The sequence below is a fragment of the Procambarus clarkii genome, chromosome 10, assembly GCF_040958095.1.
Source record: "Procambarus clarkii isolate CNS0578487 chromosome 10, FALCON_Pclarkii_2.0, whole genome shotgun sequence".
Lineage (NCBI taxonomy): Eukaryota > Metazoa > Arthropoda > Malacostraca > Decapoda > Cambaridae > Procambarus > Procambarus clarkii.
The window spans coordinates 11,762,501-11,777,169 of NC_091159.1; the positions used below are offsets into that span (position 1 = coordinate 11,762,501).

Consider the following 14,669-nt stretch of genomic DNA (forward strand, 5'->3'; position numbering starts at 1 on the left):
TATGGCATTCAAATTTAAATTGGGATGAATTTTTAGCTAAACTTAAATGATAAAATCACCTTGTTAAAATTTACTATATACTTTAATTGATAAATGTCTGCCTTTCTGGATATCCTAATTCACGGGGGCAATTTTTATTTTATTAGCGTTTACATAAAGCCTATAAACAATTTACCATACGTTCATTATTTCTCTGGGCATAGATATAATGTTAAACAATCTGTTTTCCATCTATGCATCTAAACGCACTTCGAATTGTTAGCCGAGTTCATATGTGAAAAGTTTACAAATACTCATTCTATTGGATTTAATAATAAATATTTTCAGACTAGATAATGGTCCAGGACGAACCGAAACGTCATCGTATTATCTTTTGGTGTGAGGTTTGATCATCATATTGGATTTATGTTTTGCTACCCAGTAAATTTTTTGGAAGCTTGTCGTACAAAAGCCCAACCTGAATAACTAAATCAGCACTAAGAAAATTAATGTGTTTAGGGTTGGCCGGCGCTTGAACAAACCTAGCCCGAGGACAGACTGTGGCCATAGCTGGATCAGAAACGATGTATACAGCAGAAAGTATGTGTAGATGAAGCTCACAGTAGTTGACACTTTTGATATGCAGCCCATCCTCCTGTTTTGGTAGTACTTATAGTAACGATGAGGACCATAGTATATATATACTGACGAACAACGAAATTGGAAAGTAGAAATCTGAACTATTGAACTGGACAAACCGGAAAACTATTTTTTTACTCGTGTTGCAAAGACAAACTAATTTTCCTAGGCCTAATGCACGATATCTGAGGCCTAATACACGTGTGTTATACTTGGCCTGGGAATATTTGTTTGTTTTTTAGCTTCTTTTTTTTAAGAGTTCCTTACTAGTCAGAATACTATATAAAAACTAAGTACGTTCGAATTCGTGACTATTGACGATCATCACAATAGATATTATCTAAATAGCAAGATGGGTTGTAGATACTGTAACGTATTGGCTCGAGTAGTTAGACGACTGTGGTGATTATGTCTACACGAACATAGAAAGATGACATAACGTTCTGTATGATGTCATTTACCTGTGCTGTCGTAGCCCTTTATGTCATCCATATTAAATGTGCCCCAAAAGGCGGCATATGGGAAAGAAATACTGGAATGCAGTTCAGTACTGGACCGACGTGGATAGAACAGGCCAATTATTTGCTTACGATGCGTTTTAACTTGTCATTCACATTCTGATATATAAACAAAATACATACCTCAGTCCAACCGGATATTGAGGGGCAGGTGTTAAGTAGTCATCTGGTAGTTAGTCTGGAGAGAATGGTGATCGCCGGAGCCGGTGCTCCCGCCTACACAACAACACTCGCACTGACCTGGTGATTGCCGTACAGGGCTCAGCTGTGCTTCCTCGGTATATAGGGTAATTTCCCTACATTTTTTTTTAGGATATGAAACACGTGTGAAATATCTGTTTTGATTTATATTAAATATTATAGTACATCATAAGAAGCCAAATAATATTTACAGCTAACGAAAACGGTATTTGTTTTATTTTTCGAACTCAAAATTTCGAATTTCGCCCAACTACCTGTGTGGGAAATGGCGCGCGCCTCCTGTGAGGTGCCCACAGTGGGGGACCTCCTGTGAGGTGCCCACAGTGGGGGAACTGAGGTGCGTGAACAATAAGGAAGTAAGTATTCAGTGGACACACGACTCAAAGGAACATTGATAAAAGGACAAAAATGGATCATTCTAAAAATCTATTCTACGACTGTCTGCTGGACACTGTAGCGCTAGTGTTTGTACTTATGTTTGTTAAATACGCTATTAACTAGTTGATGTTTATGTTTCTAATAGTGTTGGTAATAATGTTAACAAGTGAATACTGCATGCGTACGTCTCTAGGCCATCAGAGAGCTATGGCTACATATTATTGCGCATTTTGAATGCCAAAATGCCTCAAACCACTACTAAAAGCCTCAACATCTGTTTTTGAATGTAAAATTTGTTATTTTAAGCTGTCACCAAATAATACTAACTGCAAATTATCATATTATTTCGTAAATCATAAAAATCGTTTCAAAAATATATGATTTATAAATTGTTTACAAGATTTATAAAATCGTTTATAAGATTTATAAACCCGTATGCTCCTAGGGCACACATTTTTAAAACGAAGAGCTTAAGAACCACAGTGAAAGGATAGCTACGACATTTGAAGCCTAGTAATTCCATTCCTGCATATTTCAAGCCTTGACTCGCGGTCATATTTCGGAGGTTATGTAAATTAAGCGGAAGCACTCTGCCCCAGGACGCAACATACCTGACATAGTGATAGTATCTTGCAGACATCGTTAAAATTGACATCACTTAAAAAACATGGAGTTCCGTGTGGACACCCTACAAGCCACTTGGTAAGTTGTGTAACTCACAACAAGTATAGTTATGTGTTGGGCTTCAGATCTATGTTGACCAACCCACACACTAGAAAGTGAAGGGACGACGACGTTTCGGTCCGTCCTGAACCATTCTCAATCGACTTGAGAATGGTCCAGGACGACCGAAACGTCGTCGTCCCTTTACTTTCTAGTGTATGGTTTGGTCAACATATTTCAGCCACGTTATTATAACTCCTCGTCTGCATTCAGATCTATCAACTGAACAATTTATTCGTGCTACAATTTGGCTACTGACCAACCTGCAAATAATCATTTAGTCCTGAATAAACTTTAAAACAAAAGTAACCACCGGGTGGAACCCAAATGACCCATATTCAAGCGGGCTCACCATAGCCCGTGCTACTTGAAACTTTTTGTTTCAGGTAGCGAATCTTTAACAACAACAACGACCCATATACATTTAGGGATGTGAGAAGGCATTCTTTATTTTTCAGTCTAAGATAGGGAAACAAGTGGAATGAACTGAAAAGGGAAGTTAGTCGAGGCAAATTCTTTATATAGCTCCAAGGGGTTGATAATTTATTTACCAAAAGGCCACGATATCTCTAGTGGTCTGGACGGGAACAGGGAGCCTGCAGCTTGTCAATGGTTCCCCCATTTGCTCTCGAGATTTTATCTATTTGGATCTTGAAATAGGCAGAAGCCATTGTAATAGGCGAACTGCATTCGAAAGCAGAGATAAGTACAGAAAGAAGCTGAAGCTCACCTTGCAAGCACACGCATATAAGCTCATTCAGATGAGTACAATAAGCTATATACATCGAAGCTATATAGCTATATGTATCGAATATATACAGTAAGCTATATATATATTCGACGCTGGCTGTAACACTTCCTGAGAACACTAATAAGAAACGCTTGTACTTATTAGTGTTATATAAGTAGTGGTGACATATATTAATTTTGTGTAATAAAACTTTGCGCCATGTTTGACTTTGTGCAATGATAGAGAAACGTTTGGACAATATGTCATTAGCCAATAAGAACAATTTGGTGAAATTCAGCTCCGGACACGAGACTCTGCCCAAAATGCTGTCCGTAACTTGTGGCTTTGTACAATATAAAATTACTAAATCTACTAAGTAACCACTGTAACATGTACCTTTGTATATTTTATGAAAAATATAGTGTAGGTGAACGACCCAATACATGCGTCGTGTCAATATTAAACCAAATTTTCGAATAAAACTCCTAAAACCTAAAATATAGCTTAATATTACACTTACACGTGCAATAGGTCTTTCCTTCAAACACTATGGAAGTGCAGTGTCTTAATACTGTATAGTAATTTAGTATTATAATATGTTTGTGTCTCCTACACTGCAGCGACATTACATTTTCTTTGTCATAGACAAGCTTCAAGGAAAATGTTATCCTCTTTAAGGTACACTATACAGTTGATGATTTTTTTTTTCAGCTAAATACATCTGGCTTCAAATGATTTTTATACATGTACACAATTTTTGTGATATACCTATACAGTAGTTTCGTGATAGATCTATAGGTTTGGCCTATTAACAAGTAAACACCATGGAATGTTATCTGGGGAAAGTGGCACTCCACGAACAAAACAAATCACAGAAGCAACCAACATCCACATGTATGTTACTAGACAAATTTAGTGACAAACATTTGAAATTGCTTATGGAAGTACAAAGATTCGTAAAAATGTTCTATTCGCGAGCGTGTCCATGGACCTGTGAGCGGGTGTGTTGGGTGTTGTACATGTCAATGATGGTTTGGACGATGGAAGGGTCAGCCAGGGTGGAGATGTCGCCCAGGTCATCCGACTTGCCAGCAGCCACCTGTCTCAGTATCCTCCTCATGATCTTACCTGAGCGAGTCTTGGGCAGCCCAGGACACACCTGCCATAAAAACAAAACAGAGATTCCTGATTATTGGTGCAAATTTGATTAACACACGTAGCTTATATATACTGTTTATGATTTATGAAACAAATTACCTGGTAATAGCCGTGGGATTGATGGGTTATTTAGAGTTAGACATATATTAGATAGATGAGTTTTGGTGGATATAAGTACGAGCTGCCTCGTATGAGCCAATGGGCCTTCGACAACAGTTTCCTTAATTTTTAAGTGTTTATCTTATGACGTAGTTAAATTCATGATACATGGAACCTAAGCCAAAACGAAATACGTCTTTAAAGAAATATAATACTCCTCATATTTCTGATCACCACCTCACCCCATCCCACGTTTCTTCCATTCATAATCACAAGACTTCTGCATCTATGTTAAGAGTTCATAAATTCTTAGAGGAGATTTGTTATCCACAAATAGTCTCTCCAGTCTCATGTTAGTGGAGAATTTTGCTCTTTCTTTTGACTGATACAAAATTCTTGGGAATCAACAAGTCAGCTGAAACAGACTATTTGATTATGTAATTATATAGTGAATAATGACGTACTTAATATCAAACTTGTGTGATCTGTAGCCCACTGTGAATGTCGGTCATGCAGGGGAATATAGCTTACTGTGAATGTCAGACATGCAGGGGTATATAGCCTACTGTGAATGTCAGATATGCAGGAGTATATAGCCTACTATGAATGTCAGCCATACAGGGGGAATATAGCCTACTGTGAATGTCAAACTGTGAGATATTAGCCTAGAGTGAACGTCACGCAAGCGGACTAAGTAAACTCACCAGGATATCGTCAGGTACAGCATATCCAGCAATCTGTGATCGCACAAGCTTCTTTAATTCTGAAATAATATTCTCCTGGGTTGACTCCAGCTCCTCCTTGAGGACGATGAAGGCAAACACAGCCTCGCCTTTCACGGGATGAGGGAAGCCAACCACCGCCGTCTCCGACACGTCCGTATGTGCTGTCTGGCCAGGCCCAAGATGGTATATGTATCAAAGGTGGGCTCTAAACCTAGTCTGGTAGGCTTGAGCTCGTCTAATTTAAATTGTTTACCTACGAACGCTCCAATGTATCTTGTTTGAATTGTATTTTATTTAAGTAACATTTATTATGTTAATTTTTGGGAGCAGGATGAATCCAGCATCCTAGATCAGGCAAGAGGCGCGCCTTAACCACAGCCGGAGTCCCCCCGAACCCACTAGGAAGAGGCACAGAGCAGGTACCAAATTAAATTTTTTGTTACATATAACCCGCATGGACTCTGGTGTAGGTAATGGCGTTCTCCGCCAAATGTTCCTTTAAAATACACAATGAACTCACAATAAGGTGATATACGTATGAGAAGATCTTTAGCATATCATGGTCCAATGGTTAAGATGCACCTGTGGGGGTAAACCAGGATGCTGGTTTGATCCCCGTCCTGTTCCATTATATATATTATTATATATAATAATCATATTATTTTTTATATCGGCTTTCATTTCCTAATGATGAGTTGATGAAGTTATACAAGTGAAATTGCAAGACAAGTTACAGTAGTAGTAATGATGCATGAGAGAGCTGTGTTATCTTGAGTGAAAAAGTGTCACGAAACATCCCCAAGCCTGGTATACCGTGGCCACATACACTTATGTTTATGTCATTAACCCGCAGTAAGATTCCATCTGGACTCTTTATATTAATGCATTTAGATCCTTCAGGAAATGATGCAACTGAAGACAGGCTTATTACAGTCTTAGAAAAATAACTTTTGTCTATATAAAAAGGATTATAGATGTGAAGCATCTGTACAAAAATATTTTAAAATTCTTTATAACTTATTTCAGCACTTCATCCAATAACGCCAACTTTAGAGTTAAGACCATCAAGGGTAAAAGTGGAACAAGAAAAGCAGAGTTTGATCACCATGGCGTCCTCAACCTCAGCGGTGCCCAAGCGGTGTCCCGTCACGTTGATGACATCGTCCATGCGACCAGTTATGTGGTAGAAACCTTCCTCGTCCCTGTAATTTCACCACAAAGTCATATAAAAGAGCTACACACTTAGCCATAATTAAATATTAAACTGTTTCAGCGTAAAGTGTTCTATAACACTAACCCTGGTTGAAGATCAAGATGTGAATTACAAATTGCAGTAAGTGCATATTAAAGCCTATCTAACCAAGCCAGTGTATATTAAAGCACATTCATTCCTCATCTTCCCGAGATGAGGAATGGCGCCCACAGCACCTTACCTGTGGGCGCCGTCGCCGCTGAAGTAGTATCCGGGGAAGGGGGCGAAGTAGGTGTCAACGTAACGCTTGTGGTCGCCGTAGACGGTGCGAGAAATGCCTGGCCAGATGGACCCTATACACAGAGCTCCATCTACGTCTCGACCCTCCACCACCTGCCCTGAAGCGCTGCACAGCACCGGCTGTACCCCAAACATAGGCCGCATGGGCATCCCGGCGTTGATTGGGGCACCAGGGGCAGACGGCCGTGGGCTGATCATCACCCCTCCAGTCTCTGTTGAAAGTAAAAATGTCAAATGATATAATTTTCAAATGATATAATTTTTTTAGGGGGTAGGGGGGGGGAGGTCGAAGGCACAATAAATATCTTAAGAGAAGGCGTTGAGGTTGCTGGGGAGTAACCTCAAAGTGAGCACTTCGTTGTATCCTGCTGTGATATAGTTCTGCCGAGTGTTTCCTTCTATGTGTTCTTGTACACAAAATTATGAGTGTAACACGGGTTCGGGTTCCTCTCTCTTTACTTCCTTCTTTCTACTCCCTCTACCCGTATTCTTACTTATTATTTCTAAACCAAGGGACCCCAAAACTTTTAACAAAGCCAACTCCACGCCACGTGGTCCTAAGACGATTGACCGACTTAGGATTCTACACCCAGTATGACGTGACCTAAGCTCTGAACAAAACCCTAGAGTCACCTCTGCTGCCACCACCAGACCAGTAATACAAGAGCAATGATCGAGGTCTGGATCGATCACGCTAATTAATCAACCTAGGGGCTTGATCCCCACTATAAACGATGACCTTGAGTGTGGAATAAATTACACGGTAATGATAATTCCGATTCGATGTTAGAATCGGCGCACAATGCAACTCTGCCTCGTGTGGACCACGTGACCAGGACAAGTATACACATAAAACACATGGAAACAATAAAATGCAAATTAATAACAAATTTAATTTATTAAAAGAAAACTAAAACAAAATCTAAATATGTTCACTCCCTATCAATTTAACACTCCCTACTTGACCTGAGTGGCAAATGAGACTATTTCTATACTTAACAATAGCAACTATACCTTGGGCGACCACAGCTAGTTGTCTTGGTTGGTCTTGGGGAGAGGTAAGATGTTTGACCTCTCCCAGCTGCTTCCGTGACCCCACTGATTTTTCCCTTGTCTCGTCTCCCCCAGACAGAACATTGTATCCTTGCGCCTAGTCAAAGTTCTACCCAGTTACTAGCAAGGTTTAAGTTATAACAATTAAACTCTATTGTACTTAATTGATCCAGACTGGTTGAATTATTTTACTGAATTAAATTACAAACATCTAACGGCAGAGCTGTTCCCGATCACAAAAATGGTTATTAAAACTTTGAGAAATAGTAGACCTGTCAACCCCTGATGACCTATGACCGCCGGTCACTCCGCCTCAAAAGTTAGATCTGATTCGTGACGTCACTGATGGTGACTTAAACTCAATAATTAGAATACTCTTGATATTGTATCCAGTACTATTATACAATACAATTTTAATGCAAAATGAATAAAGGCTAATTTTCTCTAAATTACTGAATACTATAGGATGATTCATTATACGCAGATATGAACAAAGCGTCGGTTATTTCCACCGCGAATTCCCCTGGGGGTCAGGTCACCATGCGGCTCAGCTTCCCATTCTCTTTTGTCGATAAACCACTCTGGATAATTCTTACAACAGCCTAGTTTGTTACAACCCCCCCGCACAAGCACTTAGTAAACCTTGTTAATTTGTTAAAATTCACGAGGTTTAGTATCCAAACCCACAATTCAACTCATGGCACAAACAAAAGCTAACCTAACTAATAAAATTTGACAAATAATAGTCCATCATAATAAACATGTTCAAATTTTTCTCAGCTGTCAACTGACAGCAATCCTCTAATATCAGGAAACATACATCCTATCCTTACTGACATAGCTAAATAACATGTCCCTACTCTACCATCAAAAACTAGCTATTAAACTCTCTTGGCTCTTCACTAGCCAAGTCCATGTGTCCTCTAGAGCCGGCCACACCGTGCTCACACAAACATTAAAGTTATATCATCAGACTGAACTTTCAGTCATCCGGGAGCGTACTACGGAACTATCAGGTACACATCCGTGTACTAACCACTCCCCATCAAGGAACACACCAGCTCAGCTTCCCATTCTCTTTTGTCGATAAACCACTCTGGATAATTCTTACAACAGCCTAGTTTGTTACATGAGGATTAACAAAAAAAAATTCAAGAGAAGAATGGAGGGAGAAAAGAATGGAGGAAGAGGAGTCCCGTGCTTCTGAACTAAGCCACAGTTACCCTCGCCATGACCTCAACAACGTACTGTACTCAGTACTGCTTGCCACATGACCCTATGTTGAGAGAGAGAGAGAGAGAGAGAGAGAGAGAGAGAGAGAGAGAGAGAGAGAGAGAGAGAGAGAGAGAGAGAGAGAGAGAGAGAGAGAGAGAGAGAGAGAGAGAGAGAGAGATTGACTGATGAAGATTAAGCCACCGAAGAGGTGGCATGGGCAAAAGAGAAAGAGGAGTACACGGCTCTATATAGAGACACCAATCAAAATTTAGTTTCTACCTTTGCCTACCACCTGATTGGTCCTTCCCTAGGTTCACGTGAGGTCACCGGGAGTACAGCGGTGCCGCCTCTCCCAGCCCAAGTGAGTTCAGGATGACCTGACCACCTGCCGCTAGTTGCCACCTGTCTCGGCTCATACCATTTAAAATGGCAGCGATCACCCCTGTTATACACAAGATGAATAACGCTGTCTCCATACACCGCATAATCAGACATCGTATAATTGACCACATGCTTTATCCGAGTTGCAAATATGCTTTGCTATCCAGGAACCCCCAAGGAGATGAAATAACGATAATCTCTGATAATGCACAAGAATGCATCGCATTATGCAACTATGGGTGTGCACGTTTGGCTGATAGATGACCACTCTCTCACACTGCTGCCACCGCCAGCCCTCCCTTCTGCTACTTGTTGGTGCAGAAGGGAGGGGGTGCTACCTTCAGGTGCAGGTGCCACCTGCCTGCTGCCACCTCTACCACCACCTCTGCCACCACCACTCACCAGTCTGCCACCAGGTGTCCGTGAGATCGCAGCGCTTGCCGCCCACCACGCCGTGGAACCAGTGCCAGGCCTCGTTGTTCAGGGGCTCGCCCACACACCCAAGAACCCTGAGGGTGGAGCGGTCGTGGTTCAGTACCCACTCGTCGCCGTAGCGCAGTAGGAGGCGGAGCGCAGTCGGGGCGCAGTAGAAGTGCGTGAGGCCAAGTCGAGCCACCGTCTCCCAGTACCTACCTGCGGGAAGCACAGTAAAGACATAACTAACTTTATCTGAGGATTTTGAGGCATTTTTTTCATCCTTTTGCCACAAATGTGAAATATTGCATTTATAATATTGCGATGTTTCACGATGAAAATGTTTTGGAGCTTAAAATGTATGAATTCTAATGTCAAAATTACCTGGGATTACCTGAGAGGGCTACTACCTCTCCAATGGCCTCGATGAGGACAGGAAGCCGGCGGCATGTCAAAGGTCCCATTTGTTTAGATGATTTTATCAATCTGAATTTTGATATTCAGCTCTGTTTTGGGATTTTCGCCTTCGGCGGGTAGGCTGTTCCAGGGGTTTATAACCCTCTGGGTGAAGACTAAAAAAAATTCTGTCCTGCATTGTTGTTTGTTGAGCTTGAAACCTTTGCTTCTTGTTCGTGTTACATCTTACCATTTAAAGTCTGGATCAATATTCTCCAAATTGTTCAATATTTTAATAAAAAATATCACAAGAGAATATTCAGAGGCCGTTACTTCAGCCAGTCTTCACATCTTCCGTGTCCTCGTATCACTTCCAAGTGCTATATAGTCATTCATTATAGTCTTAGCGCTCTGTCTCTCTCTGATAAATGTTTTTTCTCGAGGGAGTATTACCAGTACGGAGCTTCTTAGTGTACAAATGTCACCTGTGGACAATGTGAGGCTACTCTTCTTTGTCCTCTAGTATCTGCTTATTATAATAATTCGTTTTGTCTGGGACAGGAAGCCTGTGAATATATACTTTAGGCATATATGGAGGTTACCCCCCCCCCCCCTCCAGGTCGAACTACTGACCCTCCCCAGGATCAAATGACCCAGTGGAGGGTCAGTTGCCTAACTCCAGGTGGGTAACTATTTACTGCATGTCAGACCTAAATGTGGAAACGTAATCAAAACACGTAAATATATACTGATGGATGTCAGATTATTTGTTAAATTTTCGTCTAATCTGGGAGCTTGGTAAGGGCTTGTTGTCTTACAGTGTGGCATCACACATCCCACGTGAGAGGTCTGGGAAAGTCAGTCATAAGCGATGGGTATGGCTATCTACCTGGATCAGGGTAGGTGGGCGTGCTCTCGTAGAGGAGGCTGGTGGCGCCATTAGCAAGGGGACCATACACCACGTAGGAGTGTCCCGTGATCCAGCCGATATCCGCCACGCAGCCGAAGACGTCGCCATCCCGGTAGTCGAACACATGCTGCACGGGGGACAATCAACAGGGTGAGAATAGCTCCAGCTACCTCATCACTTTGTGGGTATTTATACCTCAATAAACATATTTGAATTTGAATCACTCTGTACACCGGTCAAAAAGCTTTCTACATGACCTAGGCTGATAACGATATGCCTCGGCAGAAAAACCTTATTACTGTATTACGAAGCCTTTGTGATACAGTAATAAGTTGGTTGCTAAATAAATGCCAAACACTTAGAAATACAAAAAAGTACTATTAAAATACAAAATTTTTTCTCGCGCTACAGTAATGACTCAATCTCATGTTACAATATACAATCACAATATCTCGCTATAATACACAAAATCACGCTACAGTACACAATCTCAGTTTACAGTAAACAACCTCACGCTACTGTAAAACAATCATATGGTGCAGTAAACAATCTTACGCTTCAGTCAATAGCCTCATGCTGCAGTCAATAGCCTCACGCTAGCGTGACGCTAGTAAATACTTCACACTGACAAAAGCAGGCTTCAGTGCCAACTTCAGCCACAAAATTAACAAATATAATTTTATCAGAAAATATTTAACAATTGCCTTCCCCCCTCCACAATAAAAAATATATTATTTTATTTCTGGCCTCCATTCTTCATGCGATATAGTCGCATGAAGAATGTGATGTGTAGAACTAAATTTGTATGTAACCTCCATACTTGTTACAGCTGTAGGATAAATTTTGTTTAATATGAAGAATGCAAGCAATGCAGGCAGGGATATATTCACCGAAAGGTGTACCTCGCCTCTCAAGGGTAGATACACTGAGAGGTGGTGTATATACACCGAGAATGTACTTTGGATGTCGACCATGTTTAGGACTGAAGTACACTTGCTGGTTGGCCAGTGAGCAACTGCGTCTCCTTAATATCCCTCCAGAGGTGGTTAGAGCTAAAAGCCCAACACCAAACTAGTTTTGGATTAACAATTTATAAGTTTTAGATACAGTACAGATATACTCTTTCGTGTTAATGGGTCTTTTCCCCCAATTGTATATTTCTATTTTACCTACTTGTATTTTTATAGGAAAAAGGTAGTGCTTTGTGCTGCATGAACTGTGAGTAATAGACTCGAGCTGCTAACCTTGTGAGTAGTGGCGGCGTAGAGGAGGTAGCCGGCGGTCGTGTGCGCTACGCCCTTTGGGGAACCCGTGCTGCCGGAGGTGTAGAGCAGGAACAATAGGTCCTCCGCGTTCTGTACGGCCGGGGGGCACACCGGGGAGGCATGGCTCAGGGCCTGGGGCACAGGCAGGTGCAATTAGCAAACAAATGGTTATACAGCTTCTTCCAGCCCATCATTAAATCAATATATTGACCAATTACTAATTGGCTGACTGCGTCAGCAGTAATAAGTAATTAATGCTAAATTGGCAATAATTACTAATGACTAATTACAATCTGCGTAAGTCAATATTTAACTTGTAGTATAGGACTGGAGGATGGGGGCTGGATCTTCTAGGACACACAGGGCACAAACGTCATGGAAAGTAAAGTGGTTGGATGAGGGGGAGAATAATGAGGATGGGATGAGTGAGGGAGGGAAGGGGGGGGGGGGGTTAAGGGGTCGTTGCACTGACAGATTCATCATACCAAGCTACCATATTCTATCGTCCTCGTGCACTGTGGAAATAAAATAGAACAGAGGAAGGATACTTCACTGTGACATGGCAGGGGAACAATATGTCCCTGCAACAGAGCTTAGGGAGACTGCTTTACTTCGACAGTGCCAAGAGACGAACATTTCACCGTAAACAGGATACAGATCGTCCTATGTGCTGTCATTTTGCAGGACAGATTCGGGTTCAGTATACTGTATTTCAAATACAATCCTTTGCGCTGTTAGCAAAGATTACTGCGCAGGTGAGGCCACCACACACCTGTTCTAAGCAGATGTCTTTGGGTCCCATCTTGATCTGGGAGCCGGTGCGCCTGCCCACCAGCACCTGCCTGACGGAGGGACACTTGGCTACTGCGGCATCCACCACCTGCTTCAGCTCGATCAGTTTCCCGCCGCGCACCGCCTGGTCCATCGTGATCACCGTCTCCGCCCCAGCTGCCCAACGGTTGCGGTGTTATAATAATAATAATAATAATAATAATAATAATAATAATAATAATAATAATAATAATAATAATAATAATAATAGGAAAACTGGAGCCGATGTAACTCGAACCCGCAACCAAGAGAAGGCCAAACACTGACGCTGACCACTGGATCACCATGAATTAGTGGTCAATAGGGGCCTCCATACTTCCTGAGATTTCAAGTAGAAATCCAGTTGTATAACTTTTACCAAGTCAGGATGGTCTAGTGGTTAGCGTCAGCGGCTGGGATTCTCTCACCCTCACCTCAGAGCTCCAGTTGATTTTTTCACTGATATATATCACGTTAGTGTGATTTCTCTGTGTAAATAATAATGATGATAAAATCAATTGGAGCAATGAGGTAAATCTCTGAAATTTCTATCTGTCGAGAGAGAGCAAGTTCTTAGGGCCAGGTTTACAACCACGCAGAATGTGTAGTGTCATATGAGGCGCCTTTGTTTGAAACAGTGTTGTAACATCTTTATTAAGAAAGTAAATACAATTTTCCCTGATCTCAGTGAGTTAGATCTTGTGGAAGTGAGATACTGCTAATATTCACGACCACACAGGGAAAACGACCAGTCACCAGGCTATACTCCCAGCTCTTCCAAACATTGCTACACAACGTAAGTGCAGACAACTTGTATACAAGTCACACCACACACAAGACAACTCAACACCGGATTTTAAAACCTACCCTAAGCTAGCCTAACTTAACGAAACCTAACACAACCTAGCCTAATACAACCTAACCTAACGATATATATACGATTTTTGACACTTGGAAAACGAGTTTTATCACATGTTCTTGTCAAGTCATGGACTTGACTATACTCCCCAAGCAACCTACCGTCCTGGATCCTGGAGGCGAGAGCTTCGGCGGAGAAGCCAGCGAAGACGACGGAGTGTACAGCACCTATCCTGGCGCAGGCCAGCATGGCGGCCACGGCCATGGGCGACACCGGGAGATACAGGGCCACGCGATCTCCCCGCTTCACCCCGCAGTCTAGCAACACGTTTCCCATCCGGCACATCAGCTCCTGAAGCTCTCTGTGGAGGCGGCGACGAAGAGGCTGCCGTTAGTAACTGGGTGACGGGAGGGAGGTTGTGCAAGTAGGGATAACGTAACTACAGGGAGCACCTAGTATGAATTACCTATTATTACCTAAGCCCTCCAATGGGACCCGTGTCGCAGTCCCATTATCAATGAGAGCTTCCATTACCTGAGGATCATACTGGATACTAGTGGTCAGTACATATTTTTGTGATAATGTATACATATCTACGTGACATATGACATGTACTGTACATGTATAAAGTCATGTTCGTACTTTTCTACCTCGCCTGTACCCGACTTTTTCCTCCCACATTACCCGACTTTCCCTCCCCCTAAGCACCCAACTCCCACAAGCA

The 14,669-nt window shown here is 41.9% G+C and overlaps 1 protein-coding gene across 1 annotated transcript in view; it reads right to left on the minus strand.

Moving 5' to 3' along the window:
- Nucleotides 1–1,465: 1,465 nt before the first annotated feature.
- LOC138362990 (acetyl-coenzyme A synthetase 2-like, mitochondrial) overlaps nucleotides 1,466–14,669 on the minus strand; it is a 37,901-nt gene continuing 24,697 nt past the window's right edge. Inside the window, exons 4-12 of the mRNA XM_069321594.1 lie at nucleotides 14,107–14,306; nucleotides 13,049–13,224; nucleotides 12,256–12,408; nucleotides 10,991–11,138; nucleotides 9,694–9,924; nucleotides 6,584–6,854; nucleotides 6,256–6,352; nucleotides 5,130–5,315; nucleotides 1,466–4,327 (exon numbers count right to left, since the gene is read on the minus strand). Coding sequence (XP_069177695.1) covers nucleotides 4,136–4,327; nucleotides 5,130–5,315; nucleotides 6,256–6,352; nucleotides 6,584–6,854; nucleotides 9,694–9,924; nucleotides 10,991–11,138; nucleotides 12,256–12,408; nucleotides 13,049–13,224; nucleotides 14,107–14,306 — 1,654 coding nt within the window. The 3' untranslated portion in view covers nucleotides 1,466–4,135. The remainder of the gene's footprint in view (nucleotides 4,328–5,129; nucleotides 5,316–6,255; nucleotides 6,353–6,583; nucleotides 6,855–9,693; nucleotides 9,925–10,990; nucleotides 11,139–12,255; nucleotides 12,409–13,048; nucleotides 13,225–14,106; nucleotides 14,307–14,669) is intronic.